This window comes from Cynocephalus volans, chromosome 4, assembly GCF_027409185.1.
Source record: "Cynocephalus volans isolate mCynVol1 chromosome 4, mCynVol1.pri, whole genome shotgun sequence".
Taxonomy (NCBI): Eukaryota; Metazoa; Chordata; class Mammalia; order Dermoptera; family Cynocephalidae; genus Cynocephalus; species Cynocephalus volans.
In genome coordinates this window covers 105,880,341-105,895,951 of record NC_084463.1, presented here as the reverse complement: position 1 = coordinate 105,895,951, position 15,611 = coordinate 105,880,341, and the positions used below count along the sequence as shown (strand labels likewise).

Below are 15,611 nucleotides of genomic sequence, written 5' to 3'. Positions count from 1 at the left end.
AAATGTCTGTAATTTTAACAATATTACAAATTTCTTTCTTTCTACTTAGGGCCTTCTGGGGCATAAGTTGACTGAATTTAAGTGTGGAATGCTTCAATCACTCACCCATACATAGTCGCATGGTTTCGAGTACCTATTTAAGTAACATCATTTATTGCTTAGTACTTCCCAAGTCAGGAAATGAACTATGAAAAAAACATAAAACAACATGGACCTTGATTTTCAAGGAATTTATTTTTAATTGAGGTTGTTGAGGAATATTATGGTATTGTAGAAATTCATCAAAAGCTGAGGCTTATTACGCATATATATTAACTCAGTTAATCTTCATCAAAATTAGAAAAAGCCAGCATCTTTTTTTTCCACGCTATCATAACAAAAAAATAGAAAATTAGTGTAAAAAGGACCTTGTGAATAATCTTCTACATAGTAAGTCGTAGAAGAAGGACAAGATTAAAGTGATCTGATAGAAGAACTTGGTTGTTTGCTTTGGCTTTGCTAATGAGTTGGTTACTTTAGAAACCTAATTTGTAGAGGTTTTTATGCAGAGGCATGTTTTAGGTAAGAGATGATCATAGAACATGTGGAATAAAACATTTTTTGTTTATGTATTTGAGTATTGTGAAGTACTGATGTGTATTATTTAATTTTCATTATACACCCATTTTATTTTATTTTTTGTTTTCTTTTTATAGTTGCGGTAAAATATATATTACATTAGGATTGTTGTTTCAAGCATTTTTAGGTTTACAATTGTGTGGAATTAATTACATTTGCAATGCTATATTACCATCACCTCTATCTGTTTCCAAAACTTTTTCATTATCCTATGCATAAACTCCGTACCCATTAAGCAATCATTTCCCATTATTCCTATCCCCCAGTTTCTTGTAACCTCTAATCTACTTCTGTCTGAAAAGTTCTCTGTCTTTAATTTTTTTTTAATTGAGCCATGATCATTGTATACATTTATTGAGTACAATGTATTGTTTCTGTACATTTCTACAGTGTGCAGTGATAATATCAAGGTTATTAGGCCTCACAATCAACTTAACATAAGCACAGCCATGTTAACCACTTCCTCACCCTGCCCACTGCCCCCTCCCTTTCTTTTAAGAAAGTGCTTTCTGAGAAAAACTAAATGTATTAGTCCTTTTGTGTTTCTACAACAGAAATCCCTCAGATTGGGTAATTTATAAAGGACAGAAGTTTATTTGGCTTATGACTCTGGGACAGCTGCATCCGACATGGGCCTCAGGCTGCTTCTGCTCATGGTGGAAAGCAGCAGGCAGCCGATGGGTACAAGCAGATCACTTGGTGAGTTGAAGCAAGAGAGAAAGAGTGGAGGTGCTATGGTGTTTTATACAAACAGCTCTTGTGGGAACTAATAGAACAAGATCTTATCAACAGTGTAGAAGAGTTCCTTTTTCTCCACAACCTCACTAGCATTTATCATTCTCAGTCTTTTGGATATTAGCCATCCTAACTGGAGTAAGACGGCATCTCAGTGTGGTTTTGTTATGCATTTCCCAAATGCTGAGTGATATTGAGAATTTTTTCATGTGTCTGTTGACCATTTATATATCTTCCTTTGAGAAATGTCTATTCAGCTCCTTTGCCCATTTTTAAATTGGGTTACTTGTTTTTTTGCTGTAAAGTTGTTTGAGTTCCTTGTATATTCTGGATATTATTCCTTTGTCAGATGTATATTTTGCAAATATTTTCTCCCACTCTGTTGGTTGTCTTTTAACTCTGTTAATTGTTTCTTTTGCTGTGCAGAAGCTTTTTAGTTTGGTGGGACTGCAAAATGGTGTAGCCTTTATGGAAAACGGTTTGCAGATTCCTCAAACAATTACAGATAGATCAAACAATTACATATGACCCAGCTATTCCACTGCCGGGAATATACCCAGAGGAATGGAAATTATCATGTCAAAGGGAACCTGTACTCCAATGTTTATTGCAGCACTATTTATAATAGCCAAGAGTTGGAACCAGCCCAAATGTCCATTATCAGATGAGTGGATATGGAAAATGTGATATATCTACACAATGGAATTCTACTCTGCTATAACAAAGGATGAAATACTACCATTTGCAGCATCATGGATGGACTTAGAAAAAATTATATTAAGTGAAGTAAGTCAGGCACAGAAAGAGAGGTACCACATGTTCTCATTTATTTGTGGGAGCTAAAAATAAATAAATAAATACACAAACAAATGGGGAGGGGGGAATGAGGAAGAAGACACCACAATCACAATTCCTTGAACTTGTTAAGACAAGTGAACAGATATGATGTTGATGAGTGGGAGGTGGAAAAGGGGAGAGTAATCATTAAAGGGACATGAAAATCAACTACATTGCATATCGATAAAATAAAAATAAAATAAAATAAAAAAATAAAGAGTGAGATCTCACTCAGGACCCCCACCCCCGAGAGAGAGCATTAATCCATTCATGAGGGATCTGCCCCCCTGACTCAAACAGCTTCTAGCACTGCCACATTGGGGATCAGATTTACACATGAGTTTTGGTGGGGACAACACATCCAAATTCTATCATTTCACCCCTGGCCCCCCAAAACTCATGTCACTCTCACATTCATAACACAATGATTCCATCCCAACAGTCCCAAAAGTCTTAGCTTGTTACAGCACCAACTTAAAACTCCAAAGTCCAGAGTCTCATCTGAGACCAAAAGCAAAAGTCCTTTCAGCTGTGAACCTGTAAAAATAAAAAATAAATTTATCTACTGCCAAGATACAATGGTGGAACAGACATTGGGTACACTTTCCCATTCCAAAAGAGAGAAATAGGCCAAAAGAAAAGTGTAACAGGTCCCAAACAAGTGTGAAACCCAGCTGGGCAGACATTAAGTCTTAAAGCTCCCAAATAATCTTTGATTTCAAGTCTTGCATCCTGGGCACAATGGGGCCTGTGGGCACCCAAAGCCTTGGGCAGCCTCACTCCCGCAGCTCTGCCAGGTGCAGCCCATTGAGCTGTGCTAGTGCCTGTGGCTTTTCCAGGCCAGTGTTGTATGTTGCCAGTGGTCCTACAGTTCTGGGGTCCTGGCAGCAGCCCCGCTGCTTTGGTTCTACTAGACTTTTCCCTGGTGGAGGCTCTTTGTGGGGACTCTGAATCCACTTTTCTAGTAGATGGCATCTGCTGTGGCTCTGCCCCTGTGGCAGGTCTCTGCTTGGGCCCCAGGCTTTTCCATACATCCACTGAAATCTGGGTGGAGGCTGCCAATGCCTCCAGTGCTATCACGTCCTGCTGGCCTGCAGGCTTAACACGACATGGTCACCGCCAAAGTTTCAGACTTCTATTCTCCAGAGCTGCTGCATCAACCATGCTTGGGGCTGCTTGAGGCAGGGCTACTCCAGCCAGAGCAACTGGGATACAGAGAGCATGTTCCTGAGTCTTTTTAGACCTCAGGGCCTGTGATGGGTGGGGCACCCTTCCAGAGTTCTCAAATACCATTAGGGCTTTTTTCCCATTGTCCTGGTTATTAGCATCTGGCTTCCCCATGCCAAGCTAATATCTTTAAAAACCATTTTATCTGCTTCACCCTTGCATTTTTTCCCTTGCTCTCAGGTTCTCTACCACATGGCCAAGCTGCAAATTTTCCAAATCTTCATGCTCTGATTATCTTTTAAATTCTGGCTTTACATCATGCCTTTGCCACCATAACTCAGAGTAGGCTGTTAAAAGTAACCATGCAGCTTCCTTAATGCTTTGCAGTTTAGAAATTTCTTCCACCAAACATTCTGGTTCACAACTCTTAAGCCCCACTTTCCTCAAAGTCCAAGGGCATGGATGCAATGCAGTCAAGTTCCTTGCTATGGTGTAGCAAGGGTTATCTTTTGTCCAATTCCCAGTAAGCTCCTCATTTCTATCTGAGACCTCATCACTTGCATGGTCTTTACTGTCCACATCTCTATCAACATTCATCAACATTCTGGTCACAACCATTTAACCAATCTCTAAAATGTTCCATACTTTCCCTCATCTTTTTGTCTTCTTCTAATGCTCCAAACTCCTCCAACCTTTGCCTAACACCCAGTTTTGAAGCTGCATCCACATTTTCAGGTATCTGTATAGCAACACCCCATTCCTTGGTACCAATTTTCTGTATTAGTCTGTTTGTGTTGCAATAACAGAAATGCCTGAGACTTGGTAATTTATAAACAACAGAGATTTATTTGGCTTATGATTCTGGGACAGCTGCATCTGGCATGGGCCTTAGGCTGCTTCTACTAATGGCAGAAAGCAGCAAGCAGATGATGGGTCCAAGCAGACCACATGGTGAGAGGAAGCAAGAGAGAGAGAGGGGAGGTGTCATGGTCTTTTATACAAACAGCTCTTGTGGGAACTAATGGAGTAAGGTATCAGTCAGGACCCCCATCCCTCAGAGAGAGCATTAATCCATTCATGAGGCCTGCCCCCATTACCCAATCAGATTCCAACACTGCCACATTGGAGATCAGATTTCCACATGAGTTTTGGTGGGGGCAACAAAACCAAACTATATCACTGGATTTTGTGCAAAACAAAATCATCTGCAAAACAAAAATACCACAGAGTTATTACAAAGTACTGAATGCTCAAAATATCTACCAAACCCCTTCCCCTAATTCAAACACTATAAATCCTCTATTAGTCTGTATGGGGGTGGGAACTGATCTTTCATCTCCCCTAAAGGTTTGCTGGATATAAACTCACTTGTGTGATAATCTTTTGGCTCAGAGTCCTTTAATTCTTTTGTCTCTCTGACCTAACAAAGGTATTAAGCATTTCCATCACCTCAAATATTTGTCACCTCTTTGTGTATGTGAGCAAAATTATGTACCCATTTTATATTCATCTCAACCCAAATAATGGCCCCAGGTACTCATAACATAATGAGCCAAGGAAAATTAATGAATATATTAATTTACAAAAATATATTCGTTTTTCCTCATATATTATTTCCATAACATCTGAGTTTTAATCAGTTACTCATAATAATTTTTTGTTTTCTTATCTTTAATTTTGGTGTTATTTCTCAAATGTCTGCTCATCTTTGACTCTTTATTCAGACTTAATAATGAGGCTTTAAAGCAAATTCAAAACTCTAAGTCATGAGTGGGGATTAATTGTAATGATTTGCATATAGTGATGTTGTACCGAGCTCTTTTCTTCATGGCAGACAATCTGAATCATCAGTGTTCATAGGCCTTTTCTCAAGGACTTTCAACTGCTTCAGAGAATATTCCACCAATCTCCATCATGGAGAAATATAGGTCTGGATGCCAGCTATCTTGGAGTTGAAGAGCAGAAGGTTACTGGGAATCTCACACTTCCAAACAAATATTGGATTCAATCCTCCATATTTTAGGATTGCCCTTTGTTAAACCTGATGTATAAGCATTCATAGTATCTGATAAAGTATTTTTCCCCAGAATAGACTTCCAGTCATTATATCAAGGCTGTTAATAGTATTTAGGATAGTGAATAAATCAGAGATATCAAGTTGTTGCTTAAGCAGTTTTTCTGGCTAATTTCCTGGTTTATCTTTATGCATTTGCACTGATGGATGATAGATTAGATACTGTAAAGGAAAACTACCTTTGGAAAGAGCAAAGGGACACAGCATGAACATGTTAATAAGAGTTCTCTTTAAAGACTTCTTCTTGTGTCATCACACAATCTTAGAGTCAACAGAAGTATATAGAAATGGCAACTAAGCATAGCTTTGGAGGAAGTAAGAAAAATTTACTAAGAGGAAAACACTAATGTTCCTAGGTCTGAAGCATCATTGGGATTCTGTCAGATCAGTGTTCTTTTCTGTTGCTCTTTGTGGTTTTCTATTCACAACACAGAGGCATTTTTAGTGATTTTGTGATTTTGCTATCCTCTATTCTGTGTTGTTCTTGCAAACTTCAATTCAGTCATCACCTTCTTCAGGAAGACTCAACTGTCTCTTGGGGAAGATAGAGAGCCACACCTAAATCATCTTCATATGATGCAGTTAGAAAAGTGGCAGGCTTGGGTAGAAGAAAGGGATCAGGCAAATGTTGGTGAAAGTTTCTAAAATTTCAGTTAAGTAAGAGGAATAAGGTCAAGAGATCAGTTGTACAAAATGTGGCTGTAGATAATAACAAAGTATTATATTTTTGAAAATTGTTGAGAGTAGATTTTGCATTCTGAACATTAAAATAAGTATGTTATGTAATATGTATGTTAATTATGTTGGTTTACTCATTTCACAATGTATACATAATCAAAGCAATATGTTGTATGTGATAAATACATACTTTTTAATCAATTAACACATATGAAAAATTATACACTGTGATCAAGTGGGATACATCCCAGGGATGCAAGGTTGGTTCAACATATGCAAATCAGTAAATGTGATACACCATATCAATAAAATCAAACACAAGGACCATATGATCATCTCTATAGATGCTGAAAAAACATTTGATAAAATTTAACACTCATTCTTGATAAAGACTCTCTATAAGTTAGGCATAGATGGAAAGTATCTCAACATAATTAAAGCCATATATGATAAACCCACTGCCAATATCATCTTGAATGGGGAAAAGCTGAAAGCTTTTCCTTTAAGAACAGGAACTAGACCAGGATGCCCACTCTCACCACTCCTATTCAACATAGTGTTGGAAGTACGAGCCAGAGCAATCAGGGAAGAGAAGGAAATAAAGAGCATCCATATTTGAAAAGATGAAGTCAAACTGTCCCTGTTTGCAGTTGACACGATCCTATATATCAAACAGTTTAAATCCTGTACAAAAAATCTTTTGGAGTTGATAAATGATTTCAACAAAGTAGCAGGATACAAAATCAACATAAAAAAAATCAGTAGCATTTCTATTTTACAATATTGAACATGCAGAAAGAGAAATCAAGAAAGCTTGCCCATTTACAATAGACACATAAAAAATAAAATACTTAGAAATAGAATTAACCAAGGATGTGAAGAATCTCTATAATGAGAACTATAAACCACTACTGAGAGAAATTAAAGAGGACAGAAGAAGATGGAAAGATATCCCATGCTCTTGGATTGGAAGAATCAACATTGTGAAAATGTCCATAATACCCAAAGTGATATTCAAATTCAATGCAATCCCCATCAAAATTCTAATGAAATTTTCCTCAGAAATGGAAAATACTATCCAGACATTTATATGGAATAACAAAAGAGCATGCACACATAGCCAAAGCAATTCTGAGCAAAAATAAATAAATAAATAAATAAAGCTGGAGGCATAACACTACTTGACCTTAAACTATACTACAGAGGTATAATTACCAAAACAGCATGGTACTGGCATAAAAACAGACACACTGATCAATGGACTAGAATAGAGAATTCAGAAATCAACCCCCACACCTACAGCCATCTGATCTTTGACAAAGGCACCTAGCCTATACACTGGGGAAGAGACTGCCTCTTTAGCAAATGGTGCTGGGATAACTAGATATCCATATGCAGGAGAATGAAACGAGACCCATACCTCTCACCATATACTAAAATCAACTCAAAATGGATTAAAGAATTAAACATACACCCTGAAACAATAAAACTTCTCAAAGAAAACATAGGAGAAACACTTCAGGAAGTAGGACAGGGCACAGACTTCACGAATATGACCTAAAAAGCATGGGTAGCCAAAGGAAAAATAAACAAATGGGATTATATCAAACTAAAGAGCTTCTGCACAGCAAAAGAAACAATTAACAGAGTTAAAAGACAATCAACAGAGTGGGAGAAAATATTTACCAAATATACATCTGACAAAGGATTAATATCCAGAATATACCAGGAACTGAAACAACTTTACAACAAAAAACAAGTAACCCAATTTAAAAATGTGCAAAAGTGCTAAATAGGCATTTATACGAATGGCCAACAGACATATGAAAAAATGCCAAACATCACTCAGCATTTGGGAAATGCAAATCAAAACCACACTGAGATACCATCTCACCCCAGTTAGGATGGCTAATCTCCAAAGGACTGTGAATGATAAATGCTGGCGAGGTTGGGGAGAAAAAGGAACACTTCTACACTGTTGGTGGAAATGCTAAATGGTGCAGTCCCTATGGAAAATGGTATGGAGGTTCCTCAAACAATTGCAGATAGATCTACCATATGACCTGGCTATACCACTGCTGGGAATATATGCAGAGGAATGGAAATGATCAAGTCGAATGTATACCTGTTCTCCAATGTTCATTGCAGCACTCTTTACAATAGCTAAGAGTTGGATCCAGCCAAAATGTCCATCATCAGATCAGTGGATATGGAAAATGTGGTATATCTACACAATGGAATACTACTCTGCTATGAAAAGGAATGAAATACTGCCATTTGCAACAACATGGATGGACCTAGATAGAATTATATTAAGTGAAACAGGTCAGGCACAGAAAGAGAAATATCACATGTTCTCACTTATTTGTGGGAGCTAAAAATAAATAAATAAATACACAAATAACCTGGTGGGGTGGGGGGAGGGAAGAAGACACAACAATTACAATTCCTTGAAGTTGATACCAGAAGTGAACAGAAAAGAGATTGTTGGGAGGGAGTGGGGAGCAGGAGGAGGGAGGGAGGTCTTGGTAATGGGCCACAATAATCAACCACATTGTATATTGACAAAATAAAATGAAATTTAAAAAATAAATAAAATAAAATAAAATAAAACAAAACACCAGATGATAGCATCAGTCTAACTAGCACATTCTCTCTTTAAGGAAATTACATATTTTTTTTAGATTTACTCTAATTTCCTTTAATTGTATTTAATATTTAATATTTTTATTTTTTGTTGGTTATGAATATTCATGAGATACAAAGCTGATTGTTATGCCTTGTGCTCATGATGTGAGGGCCAGATTCATACTGGCAGCATAGCCATTATCACAAGTTGCATTTCTACTCCATGTCCTCTATCCAATTTTCTCCAACCTACTTCCCACTCCCTCTTTCCCCCAACTCCACTTTGTAAGCCCAAGAAATGTTCTCTCCTTCTGCAGGTCCAATGCACTACTATGATGTTTCTTTCCTTCCTTCTTTCTCTTTTAGCTCCCATATGGAAAACATATGGAGGTATATCAAACAATTACAGATTGATCTTCCATATGATCCAGCAATCCCACTTCTGGGTATATACTCAGAGAGATAGAAATCATCTTGTCAAAGTGATACCTGCACTCCCATGCTCATCGCAGCTCTGTTTACAATAACCAAGATACGGAACCAACCTAATTGTCCATTGATGGATGATTGTATAAGGAATCTGCGGTTTATACACACCATGGAACACTACTTTGCCATAAAAAAGAATGAAAAACACCCATTTGCAAGAAAATAACATTTTTAAAAAGTGCTAGGTTTGTAAGTAAGGAATATGTTTGTCGATGCAAACAATCCCTTTTATTATGTTAATGTCCTGGTATTATTAAAATCTGTTTATATTCTTCTTTTTTCTGTTTTGTTTTTTTCTGTTTTGGCTGGTTGGTTTGAAGATTCAAACCCGTAGACCTTGTTGTCACAACACCACACTCTAAGTGAAAGAACCAGCCAGCCCTATTTATATTCTTAAATCAGCCACAATTCAACACAACTCTTATTTGGACATATAGTATTCATGTATTTTTTGCAGTATCTAGCCAAAAAGTATGCAAATATCATATGTTAATAAATATTTTTGAATATAGAATCAGATTAATGAATAAATAAATGAATAAAATTTCATAATAGACACGAAGAATTGTAAAATTGCTCTCTAAATATTATTTCTTAGAAAGCATATAAAGACCACAAACAGTACAAACAAAATTATTAAATGTTTTGTTTAAATCATCACTAAGTGCAAATTTCTAATAAGACATAAAAATAAATATCTCAGAAGTGCAGGGGGAAAAATAAAATGGTAGGCAGAACAAATATATTGGTTTGGTCAGTAAAGATAAATTATTTAAAGTCTATTAAATAGTAATATTTTACAAAGATTTTGCATATATGTGGACATATGTGTGTACATACCTGTTTACATATGTATGTTTATGTATATATAGGTACATATACACACAATGAAGAGATGTGCAAAGAAAACCATACACAAAGTATGCCCAAAGCGTTTTTTGGAAACAAAAAAAATACAAACATACCTCAAACTTTGGGATAAAATATTAATGTCAAAGTAAAAAGCAAATAGAATAAATATTGAATCAAGATCACTTTTGAGAAGAAATATAGGAAATGCTTCACATTAAAACTGACTGTACCAAATTGCATCATTTCTAAATATGACACAATTTTTCACAAACATGATGATAGAAAATTCTGAAATTGCCTTCCTCACATTATTTAAAATACAGTAGAAAATTTAAAAAGGGGTAATCCACTTAATCACTGTAGAGAATTCATAAAGCAAATGTGCCTCACAGGGCCTGGTTTTCCAAAGCTTTGCAGTTTCAAATATTGACCTTGTAAAGGACAGGAAATTTCCCCCAGGCTATTGAATCTCTGTTGCAAGATAAAAATTGTAACACAGCAAGGCTGCCTGTTCTAAGACAGACAAGTTACTAATTGATATGTAAAGTTACTAAAAATTTACTATAGGGAAAAGGAATGTCGGCTAAATCAAGCCTTTGTTAGCGGATCACTTAATTGCCTAACAAAATATCATCTGACTTGTTTTTACTGAACATTACCAGCTTCTATTGTAAAACTTGTTAAACTGTACTTAGCAAAACCCCACCTATGTCTCTTCCAGTAACTTCTTGGTCTGAAGAATAAATGTAGGAAGAGAACCCCGATTTGTGGTTAATTTCTAAAATGGAAAGATACCTTACATTTGAGGGTCCTGGGATATTATCCCCTTTCTGGGGCTTCTCACTGCTCGAAAAAGATGGGCTTTGCGTAATCTTTGGCGGCTCTGTCACCCAGGGGTAAAGGGGTGACAAATCCGTGGGAAGCAAAGCAACAAATCATGTAAGATCTGTGCACCGTGCACAAACCCCACATGTCAGGATGGCTCACCTCACAAAGAACATGAGACAGAGACCGATACAATCAAGCAAGAGGAGTTTATTTCCAGCATGCTGGGGTCACTCAGCATCAAGACAAAAGCGACCCCAAGCCTTTAACACAAGAGCTTTTTATACAGTTTTTTTAGACAGACTTTCACAATAGGATGAGTTGTTTACTGTTTACAGGTTATTAGAGGTGACCTTTGGATGTATTGGTGGGCTTTAGCGGGCTGGCACACTGATAAGGAATAGTGTATTTCCCAATCGTTTATCTTCCAGGTGGCTTTAAGATAAGGAACTGGTCAGTCAGTTCCTGGAACAGGGTGGTGTTTTACTCCCTTCCTAGAATTTAATGTGTCTGAGCCTGCCTTACTTAAAATGGTGTTAGTTATGTTTTCCCATCTTTAGCAAGCATTAAATACAGAAGCAAATTAAGCATGTTAAAGTTATATTTTTTTCTACAATCACAGCTTATTAGATGATCTTAAATTTCCTATTAAGCACTGCTGGGATAGATTTAACATTAATAACTGCCAAGCTAAGAAAAAAGCCTTGTAATTCTACATTATGTACAAAAAATTATGGGTTGACAATGTAAGAATGTGTTCCTGTGAATATCAAAATTGTCATCAAGTCTTTTTTATCAGTCTTGTAAATTTGCAGTTTACATTTATATACATATATTTTTCACATTTCTTTTTTGAATTTATTATTAAAGAAGCAAAACTGTAACAATTCTTATGTACGTATATATAGATATATATTTACCTACACACACTTACACGTACATAATTGATAACCATGGACATAAGCTAGACTTTGAAATGTATTTTTGAAAATATTTGACTAGTTTATGCCAAATTGTCACAAATTGTTGAGCAAATAGGATCATTACTTGTTCCTGCCTCTCAATACATTTGAATCTCCTAACTCTGTGTCCATGAATAAGAGGCAAGTAGAGAAATTCATTTGTTTTCATATCTTTATTTAGATGAAATAAGTATTTAGTTATACCCAAGTCAGGTTATTAACTATGAGAAAAGCATTTGATAACATGGGTCTCAGTTTTCAAGTAATTTAATTTCAGATAAGGTTGATAGTGAATATTATGGCATTGTAAAAATTCATCAAAAATTCATGCTTATTATTCATAAGTATTAAATTAGGAAAAATTAGATGCCTAAATTTTGACATAGGTGATCTGATAATCACAATAATGAAAAAAATGAATGATTCTAAGTTTATATTCCTTTAATTAAATAATAAGGTATTATCTGTATAATTTTCTTAATTGGAAGCATAAAAATGAATCTGTAAAAAGATAAATAGAACCCTTAAATTCTATAATGCTGTGGTAACTAATGATATATTTTTAATATACAATTGCTATGTATGTTTAGACAGAAAGTTCTTATAACACCACAATAAAAAATAAATTCTATCACTGTTAGTTGACATTAGCATTTTAAAAAGTGATTATTTAGTATTTTTATAATTACAGAAAACTGCATTATACATTTACCAAGTATTCTTAACCATTTTCTGTTCTTTGACATCTAAGTTCTTTTATCTTACAAGAAATGGTACAATGAATATGCACTACAGAACACTTTTAGTACAGTTTCTTTTCCACTATTCTATTGAGTTGGAAATTACATGCCATAAAACAAACCCTTCTAATCATTTTATTATTTATTTATTTATCATTTTAAATTGATACATAATAATTGAACATAGTCATGGGGTACAGTGTAATTTTCTAGCACATGTATTCATTGTGTACAGATCAAATCAGGGTAATTAGCATATCCATCACCTCAGACATTTATCATTTCTTTGTGGTGAGAACACTCAAAATCCTCTCTTCAAGCCAGATGGAAATGTGCAATATTCTATTGTTAACTATAGTTACCTTACTGTGCAATGGAACACTGGAGCTTACTTCTCCTATTTAACTGTAACTTTGTACCCACTGACCAACATCCTCCCTAACCTTCCCAGCCTCTGGTGTCCACTATTCTACTCTCTACTTCTATGAGATCAACATGTTTAGATTCCACATATACATGAGATCATGCCATATTTGTCTTGCTGAACCTGACTTATTCTTTTAGGTACATTCACAATGTTGTACAATACTGCGCACTATATAATTCCAGAACATTTCCATCACCACCGAAGGAAATTCCATAACCATTAATCAATCAGTTTCTCCTTATTGTCCTGTACCCCCCAGCCCCTAGCAACAACTAATTTGTTTTCTGTGCCTGTGGACTTACATATTCTGGAAATTAATATGAATGAAATGATACAATACATAAGCTTTTGTGTCTGACTTTTTCAGTTATATGTTTCAACTCACACTAGTACTTTATTTCTGTTTGTGACAGAATAATAATCCCTTTTATACACATATTTTATTTTCTGTAACAGATGGGTATATAGATTGTTTCTACTTTTAGGCTAATCATTCACTATTAACATTCATAGTCAAATTTGTGAAAACATCACCTGTTTTCATTAATGTAAGTATATACCTAGTCATTTGGTAATTACGTATCTTTTTCAGTAATTGCCAAAATTTCCACAGCTACTGGAACCATTACAAATTCACAACAACATTTTAAGAGAATTCCAACGTATCCACATCCTTGTCAACATTGACAACTTCCTTTTTTTAAAAAATAAAGATTTTAAGGAAAATTGTGTTATCTTACTATGGTTTTGATTTGAATATGCCTATTGACATGACTAATGAGGTTGAGTATCATTTTATGAATTTGTTGGTCAATTGCACATATATTTTTAGAGAAATCTCTATTTCGCCCATTAAAAAATCAATAAGGCATATTAGAAAGCAAATAGCAAAATAGCAGAAGTCCTCCCCTACCAAAATTACATCTAAAGTAAAGGAACAAAACTATCAAATTAAAAGGAATAGAATAGCTGACTATCCTCTCTAACCATCTCTTTCAACAATGACTGAAAGTTCTAGAGAAGGCAAGGAGGTAAGAAATTAAAAGGTATATTCCAATTGTTTATCTGTAGAATATCTGAGGCAATGATAATCACTATGTTACTCCTTGTGATTTAGATTTCTTGCTTGACCTCACAGGATTTCAAATACTAGTTCCACCTCTTTGTTCAGAAGCTTATGTTTTTACTACTGATTCTTTATCCTACAAGAAATGGTGGAAGTGTCTCTGCTTTTAGTTCTGCCATTTGCAATAAGTGTAGAACATAATGTGCTAATGCGTGTGGAATTAACAATAGCAACCTTGTCTCTGCTTTAGTGTCCCTTGGTGTCCAGCCTAAGCACCTTGAATAAGCTTTGCCTGAGCTCCTTGTTCTTGAGTGCATAAACCATGGGGTTGAGGGCAGGAGGAATGACATTGTGAAGCACATTGAGAAAAACAGGAATGAGGGGAACTCTTATTCCTGCACCATGAGTGATAGAAATGACAATGACAACTGTGTAGAAGAAAAGGTTTAGGATGAGGTGTGAAGTGCAGGTACTTAAGGCTTTGGATGCAGCTTCTACTGAGTTCAGCTTCAACACAGAATAAAGTATAAAAGTGTATGATAAAATGATCAAGATGAGGTCACTTCCCATGATTGCCCAAGCCAGAAGTAGCTGGTTAACACTGTTAATTGTCCTGTCATCACAGGATAGGCTGGTGACTCCAAGGTTAGAGCACAGACAGTGCTCGATTTGATTCCGGGAGCAGTAGTGTCTCTGAGCAGCCAACACAGGCACTGAGATGGGACATAGACTGTTTCTGAATAACATGAACGTAGTTGCTTTGATCATAAAAGATTCAGTAATGATCGAAGTATAGTGTAGTGGTCGGCAAATGGCTACATATCTATCTATAGCCATGCAGACAAAGATGCCTGATTCCATGGCCACAAAACAATGTATGGCATACATCTGAGCAAAGCATTCAGGGAGACTGATGGCCTTAGCATTGAACCATAAGATAGCCAAAATCTTAGGCACGATGGTGGTGGCCAGGCCCATGTCTACCACAGCCAGGATGCCCAGGAAGTGGTACATGGGCTGGTGTAGCATTGTCTCTTGGTTGATGGTGATCAGGATGAGGATATTGGCACTGAGAGCTAAGAGGTAGAGCAGAGCCAGGGGCACGGACAGCCAGTGCTGCCAGCCATGAATGCCTGGGAATCCCAGGAGGATGAACTCAGAGACCTGGAACTTAGAGTTGTTGGAATCTCTGAGATCCGGGAACATCCTTCACTGTGTGGAAAAATATTCAACGTTGCTATTTTCAATCACCTTTTTTATTACAGTCCTGGAAACTAACTTATCTAGGGCCATCAAATTTAGGGATAATTCAGTGTCTTCCTATACTTTTCCTGCTACTTACATTTATTGAAAGTTTATTATGAAACAGGAGCTGTTGTAGGTGGCACATTCTATTTGTTAATTCAGTAATAATCCTAAAATTCTATAATGCAAACCACTTTTTCCCCATAGTATCATTACTTAGGAACAGCACATTAGAGGAAAAAAAGGCCTTGTTCACAGTCTTCCATGT

General features: G+C 36.1%; 1 protein-coding gene across 1 annotated transcript; it reads right to left on the bottom strand.

Annotated features, from left to right (window-relative positions):
* Positions 1 to 14,344: 14,344 nt before the first annotated feature.
* Positions 14,345 to 15,304, bottom strand: LOC134376364 (putative olfactory receptor 56B2). Its single transcript, XM_063094944.1, has one exon. It carries the CDS (start codon positions 15,302 to 15,304, stop codon positions 14,345 to 14,347), a length of 960 nt encoding a protein of 319 aa, XP_062951014.1.
* Between the last annotated feature and the right edge of the window lie 307 nt (positions 15,305 to 15,611).

Bases quoted from the DNA above. Each gene is read 5' to 3' on its own strand.
- LOC134376364 (XM_063094944.1), bottom strand. From the start codon at position 15,304: ATGTTCCCGGATCTCAGAGATTCCAACAACTCTAAGTTCCAGGTCTCT.